The following is a 6,543-nucleotide window of genomic DNA, read 5'->3' as shown; positions in this document are numbered from 1 at the left end:
CTACTGCCCGGCGAGATGCGCCCATCTTTAGCGAAACTCTTTGTAATGACCGCGCCGCGGCGCCACTGGTAAGTGGCTTCACAAAACCAACCAATTAATCAACCAATACCAAAAGGTTTACGCTGCATTGAAAATATGAGAAATACCACCGTCGAACGATGACCGCGCCCGTAAATCCTCTTCGCTGTATATGTACCACTAAATAATGCAATAAACGAAGATATTATCAAACTAACGCTATAAGCTTGAGTGAGATAAAATTAATTTGATAATAAAATAATAAAATAAGGTATGAAATTATATATTTAAAGGTTGGCAAGGACGACTGCAGCGCCGCACTGGTAATGATAAATAAATAAATAATAATAATAATAATAGTAACAACGTTGGTAAGCTGATTTTAATAAAGAGGGGACGAGAGATAACTCACCCCCGCAAAATGATACTCATGATATATATTCTGTACTTTTGATCTTGTTCTTTTTCCAGCTGCAGCATTTAATTGTAATTGTATGCCATGAAAAAATTTATAAAATTCTCTGTCAGGTATCGATCTAACTCTGTCTTGTTTCTTTTAACTAGGAATAGTTACGCAGGATTAAACGTCTCGCCGATGTGATGAATGGAGCTGCTGTAGGTGAGTGAAATATAGTAAAAAACTAAAAATAAATAAATTTAATGATCGTTATTGATTTTTAAACTGCAGGTCTTGTCTAAATTGATCGCCCATCCTACTCAAGCTTCTGATTCTCCTCCTCTACGTCCTCGTACTCTTATTCCTTAAACTCTTCGACACGACACGTTACTCACGGACAAGGTCAAGGCCGTTGGCCTCTTTATAAACTCCTTCCCCCAGCATACGTTCATCACCTTCAAGTTTGTCCTCGGTAATCAATTTGTCGCTTATATTACATTACATCATCATTCTCTTTTTTAGTATCAAATATATTGGGAAAAAAGTCATTGCATACAGTCCAGACGAAATGATATACTAGACTCTCTTTGTCCTTCAGAAGCAATTATATTTATTGAAGCTAATCTGCTTTTTAGACTAAACATAGTTTCTGGCTACATATTTTTTTTACAAAGATAGATAAAAAGTTTTTAAATTTTTTTCGAGAGATATTTTTGATAAAACATTGTAATGCAGAATTTGTATTGCGGCTAGGTCAACGTTAAATCAAGGCTGGTCGGTCAATTACTTACCGGTTAGTAAACTGTTTATCTATAAATAGAATTTAGACATCTCTCTCTCTCTCTCTCTCTCTCTCTCTCTCTCTCTCTCTCTCTCTCTCTCTCTTTTTTTTTTTTTTCTTCATTTTTATACTTCACAATCAGTACAGCTAAAATTTAATCTTGCATACAGAAGAAGCCAAATAAATGAAACAACACTCTTTTAATCGATACATATTTTTTTATAATGTATTTAACGAATTCTTGGTTGCAACGTTTAGTTATAGAATGTACGTCATCAGATGGATATACTTTAAGCTTTTTGAGTTTACTTAGTGGGAATATTTTTAACTTAATCCTAAAAAAAAATTATTTAGTTGCCAAAAAATTTATAAAATTATTTAAAAAAATTATAGATTATTTTTATTTATTATCACATTAAAAAAAAATTATGTTAAAAATATATTTTTTAATAATCTTGTACCTGTATGCAAATTTTTCTTCTCATTTTCTCCGTTATTAACCATCTATATCTACATTAATTATATATCTCTTCTTTAATTAACAGAATTGATATGTATGATGTATATATTTATTTAGTGAAAGAGCTGCTCTACTCACATACTAATTAATATTTTAATTATACTTTCAGACTAAAAAGTATTACAAAAATAAATTTAATGTTTAATACATTTTGTTGCAGACGGAGAAAAAATAACTATTGTAACTGTAATGTATATAAAATTAAAAGAAGAAAATCGGTGTGAGAGAAAAAATATTAGTGGATATATGGTAAAAAAGAAAGCTGTGAATTCTGAACTTTGGGGTCATCGACCGAACGATCTTTGGACCCTCGCGTTCCTGCGCGAGGGTGAACTACCCCAGTCGACCACCACCATCCATTCTACTAACACCACCATGCTACATCCAATCCCATTTCAGCATCGTTGACGTCAGGTTCCTACGTCTCGTATCTTTCCTCTCTTTCACTCACTATGTCTTTCCCATTTTAATCGTATACATCGGGCAAACACAGCAGACGGGGCGGGCCTTTTTCACCCTCGGAGACAATCTTCCCTCTCTGCCAGACAGAAAAAATCCCGTAAGGTTGTCTAGGACGAGAGAGGACGTTAGGGATTCAATTGGAACAAAGAAAAAGTTATTTTATTTTTTTTTTTTTCCCCAATTTTTTCATTACCATTATTATTTACTGGAGTTCTTCAGATAATTAACTTCAATTAACAATTTAAATTTTATCTATTAATTATCAAAATACATTCAATTTTATTGACGCGAGATGTAAAATATACAGAAAATTTTATCCTGTACTCATATTTCTCTGTTTCTACTACTCTTCGGGGTGGTTGCTCTTGTTTGCGCTTTTTAGAAATATTATAGCCCATTCAATAACGCGTAACTCTCCCATTTTCGCCCTTTTATAAATTTTTATCTTTTTCCTCTAAAAAATTATTATATTTAATCAAAAATATCTCTACATAATTTATTTATAATTTAATTAATAATTTTTTTATATGATTTATAAAAAATATCTGATAATTAATTTAAAAAAATGATTAAAAAACAATATCTAGCTTTAATTTAATTTTTATGAATTTTAAATACATAATAATTTTTTGTAAATCATTTTAAATACTATTTCTTATAGTTTAACGTGTAAAATAATTTTGTTTAACAAGGGTAAGGTACAATACATTATAGATAGTACAGACATACAAAGTCCAGAAAGAGAGATTGAGCAAAGGTGTAGTGAGAGAGAGAAGAATAGACGAAGAAGATATAAGTTTATCGATTGTTCCCCTGGGAACTATATATGTGGGCATCTAAAGGTATAAATGGAGGAGGGTACTACCTCTCATATCCTTCAATAACTTTAATTGCATAATTCATATCTAAAAAAATTTAATAAGATTTCAATGAGTTTTAAAAAACATTTTTAATTCTGAATTTTTTTTTTTTTTTTTTTTTTAATTTTTTATTGTAGTTGTAATTGATAAAAAAAAATCAAAATTTTTTTAATATTGAAAAAAAAATTGCCGGCACGAACTGGTTCATGTCCAAACTAACAGACAATATTTTCAGTTACCGACAAATCTAAGCAGAGTTGATAAAGTAACAAAAGCACAAGCATCGATAGTATTTTGGAGTCCATATTTTACTATTTCTAAATTATAAAATGGCAGAGAGTGATAATAATAAACAATCACGCCCGCAATTTGGAAATAGAGTATTAAAAAAAGAAGATAATGTATTTCAACATAATGCATGGTATTAATTTTTATAAAATCATTTTATAAATTTATTATATTATTTTTTTTTTTTTTTTAGGGACAACGTTGAATGGGACGATGAACAACAAAAATTAGCACAGGAAAAGGTAGCACAAAATTCAGTAATTACAGCTTCTGAAACAGAACTTGAATTGTATGAAATAGAGGCAAGTAAAAATTGGGACAAATTTTATGGAATTCATCAGAACAGATTTTTCAAAGATAGACATTGGTTATTCACTGAATTTCCTGAATTAGCTCCGTACAAAGTAAAAGATGATCTCAGTGTACCTGAGAAGGTTGAATTAGAACAGAAAAAAAAAAATAACGATGAAAAAGAGTTGGAAGAAAATTCATTGACTGAGCAAAGAATATTAGAAATTGGTTGTGGAGTTGGAAATACTATTTTTCCAATTCTTGCTTATAATTCAAATCCAAAAGTTTATTTGTACGGTTGTGACTTTTCGTCTGTTGCTATTGACATATTAAAAATACATAAAGAGTATGATGAGTCACGCTGTAAAGCATTTGTATTGGATATTAGTCAGGATGACTGGGATGTGCCTTTTGAACCCAATAGTTTAGATATTGTCTTGTTGATATTTGTTCTTTCTGCGATTAAACCAGAAAAGTATGTATAGCTGTTAAAATTAAATTAATATGACTAGTATTATAATTATTTTTTTTTCTAGGCAAATTCATGTGGTCAAACAAATTCATCGTTTTTTAAAACCCGGAGGATTAATTCTTTTTAGGGACTATGGGAGATACGACTTGGCTCAGCTGAGATTCAAAAAAGGCCAATGTCTTGGTGATCATTTTTACGCCAGAGGAGATGGTACACAGGTTTATTTTTTTACTCAAGAAAATCTCAAGGGCTTATTTGAAGGATGTCATTTCAAAGAGGAGCAAAATATTGTTGACAGACGATTGCAAGTTAATCGCGGTAAACAATTAAAAATGTATCGTGTTTGGATTCAAGGAAAATATCGAAAAATTTTAGAATAATTTTTTTAAAAATATTTTTGTAATAATAAATTATTGCAAAAAGAAATTTTTCAAATTTTCTACATGTCAAATTTTTTTTAATAATTTTTTTCAATAAAAAAATTTTTTTTTGATGAAAAAATTTGTTTATTAATAAATTGACAATCGTAAATGTCATTCGTGATGAACAATTTAATAATTACCAAAAAATTTCATAATTTCCAGGAATAAATAATTTTTATACTAAAATTTAAATATTCAATCATTAAAAAAATCTAGGTAAGCACACGAACTAAATAAATTTAAATACTGCCGCTGAAAGTAACACTCAGCTCAGTCTCGTTGAGGTTAAGAAAACTAAAAGTCCGAGGATAATGGTTTCTGTTCTCTCTCCACGCGTGTGAGAATTAATTATTTTTTTATAGAATTAAAATTAAAATACTTTCAGTGAATAATCTCAGTCCACTATTATCAGTTTAATTAAACAAATATATTAATTAGTAACTTTTTTTATATGGCGACTATTGAAGAGCTTGATCTCACTGACAGCGGAATGGGTAGCAGTGATATTCATTCACCAGAAGTTAAATCCATCCTGCCTGATGAAGAGGAGGAAGATGTAATTTTATAAATTATTATTTTTTTAACACTTTTATTATCTAAAAAATTTTATTATTTTTTTTTTTTTTTTTTATTGTAATTTAAAAATTTTATTACAATTGACATGTTTAAATTTTCATGCTATTTTAAAATTTATGATAATTAACCTTACTAATGTTACTGTACGCCAGAATTAATTTTTAAAATAATTAATATTGTAATTTTTTTAATTATTGCAGGATGAAAGTCTTACGGAAAGACTTATTGGGTTGACAGAAATGTTTCCAGAAGAAATTCGCAATTTCGGGTATAATTTAGGATCTTGTTTAACATCTCGTCTCAAAGGTATAGTAATTTAATTTTAATAAAAATTAATTTAGCAGGTATTTAATAATTTTTTTAAAAATAAATTACAGCAAAAAAATAAATTTTTAATTATTTTTCAGAAAAAATTTATTTATTAAAATAAATAAAAAAATTATCTAGTATCTGTTAATTTTAGTATAAATTTTTATCGCTATTAATATTACATTAAATAATTTTTTAAACATTGATAAATATTATTAATTGATTTTTATGGAATAATTTTAAACAATAAATAGTAAATAAAATTTTTTTAAGTCAACAATCATTAATATTATAGCACTCTACAAGTTTTCTTGCTCCGCAACGTGGATAATGTTCAGCACTTCAGCAATTATATTCGCTCCAATAATAATCGAAATCGAAAGAGCCCAAATGGAGGAGATGCAACGCTCACAGCAGAAGCAAGCACTCCTGGGACCAAGTGCTGCAATGCATATGGGCCCTGGAATGGGAATGGGACCTCCAGTCCAACGATAATTCGTTTATTCGCTAATAAAAAAATAAGATTTCTGAGAAATGACAACAACAATATTTCTTATGCCCTATGAACATAAAATTACTCGTAAATATCCTGTAAAACTAATAACTACTTAAATATAATTATTTACTTTCACTGTGAATCATGTATTTCTTAAAATTAGGATTTATTTAAAGATGACAATTATTAAAGGTAATTTTTTTAAGGGCTTCTAATTCTTATAATTTAAAAATATGTTAAATTTTGTAGGATTGTACATTTTGCATTTTTGTTGTAATTTATCTTATTTTTTGAAATACAAGTATGAATTTTATCCTGTAAATTTATTGCTTTAAAATAAATAACTATATTAGCACCAGATGTATTAATCTGTTACTCAGTTCAATCAAGAAAAATCTTAATTTAATTCACTGAATATTTTTTTTTTAAATAAAAAAAATATGAAAATTAATTTAGCGGGTATTTAATAATATTTAATAATTTTGTTTAATAAAATATAAATTTTTATATTTTTAAACATATTTTTTTATAACACTAGAGTTAACAACCATTAGAAATTTTTTTATCATTTAAAACAATTAAATTAAAATGAAAAAAATTAAATTTCACATGTGAAAATAAAATCAGAAGAAATTTTTGAATCATTTTTTT

The 6,543-nt window shown here is 27.9% G+C and overlaps 2 protein-coding genes across 7 annotated transcripts; both read left to right on the top strand.

Moving 5' to 3' along the window:
- Nucleotides 1-221: 221 nt before the first annotated feature.
- Mettl2 (methyltransferase-like protein) lies at nt 222-4,590 on the top strand. Of its 6 annotated transcripts, none has more exons than XM_074237440.1 (8): nt 227-504; nt 583-637; nt 707-876; nt 938-1,208; nt 1,877-3,020; nt 3,274-3,459; nt 3,520-4,092; nt 4,154-4,590. In XM_074237440.1, exons 6-8 carry the CDS (start codon nt 3,368-3,370, stop codon nt 4,467-4,469), a joined length of 981 nt encoding a protein of 326 aa, XP_074093541.1. In that variant the 5' UTR covers nt 227-504; nt 583-637; nt 707-876; nt 938-1,208; nt 1,877-3,020; nt 3,274-3,367; the 3' UTR covers nt 4,470-4,590. The 6 variants fall into 6 exon arrangements, with proteins under 6 accessions (XP_074093544.1, XP_074093541.1, XP_074093542.1 ...); XM_074237441.1 differs by having other exon boundaries at nt 707-1,208; nt 1,877-1,965; nt 2,871-3,020; XM_074237438.1 differs by having other exon boundaries at nt 707-1,208.
- A 235-nt stretch (nt 4,591-4,825) lies between these two features.
- Nucleotides 4,826-6,250, top strand: Mge (translocase of outer mitochondrial membrane 22 homolog mge). Its single transcript, XM_074237444.1, has 3 exons — nt 4,826-5,067; nt 5,288-5,393; nt 5,692-6,250. The coding sequence occupies exons 1-3, from the start codon at nt 4,963-4,965 to the stop codon at nt 5,889-5,891; spliced, it is 411 nt and encodes a 136-aa protein (XP_074093545.1). The 5' UTR covers nt 4,826-4,962; the 3' UTR covers nt 5,892-6,250.
- Nucleotides 6,251-6,543: the final 293 nt, after the last annotated feature.

The sequence above is a fragment of the Cotesia typhae genome, unplaced genomic scaffold, assembly GCF_013202065.1.
Source record: "Cotesia typhae breed Kobodo isofemale line unplaced genomic scaffold, CoteBio_Ctyphae contig_22, whole genome shotgun sequence".
In the NCBI taxonomy this organism is placed as follows: domain Eukaryota; kingdom Metazoa; phylum Arthropoda; class Insecta; order Hymenoptera; family Braconidae; genus Cotesia; species Cotesia typhae.
This window is presented reverse-complemented; position numbering and strand designations above follow the sequence as displayed.

Bases quoted from the DNA above. Each gene is read 5' to 3' on its own strand.
- Mettl2 (XM_074237440.1), top strand. From the start codon at position 3,368: ATGGCAGAGAGTGATAATAATAAACAATCACGCCCGCAATTTGGAAAT. The intron at 3,460-3,519 runs GTATTAATTTTT...TTTTTTTTTTAG, and splicing joins GTATTTCAACATAATGCATG to GGACAACGTTGAATGGGACG. The intron at 4,093-4,153 runs GTATGTATAGCT...TTTTTTTTCTAG, and splicing joins TCTGCGATTAAACCAGAAAA to GCAAATTCATGTGGTCAAAC.
- Mge (XM_074237444.1), top strand. From the start codon at position 4,963: ATGGCGACTATTGAAGAGCTTGATCTCACTGACAGCGGAATGGGTAGC. The intron at 5,068-5,287 runs GTAATTTTATAA...TAATTATTGCAG, and splicing joins CTGATGAAGAGGAGGAAGAT to GATGAAAGTCTTACGGAAAG. The intron at 5,394-5,691 runs GTATAGTAATTT...TTAATATTATAG, and splicing joins TTTAACATCTCGTCTCAAAG to CACTCTACAAGTTTTCTTGC.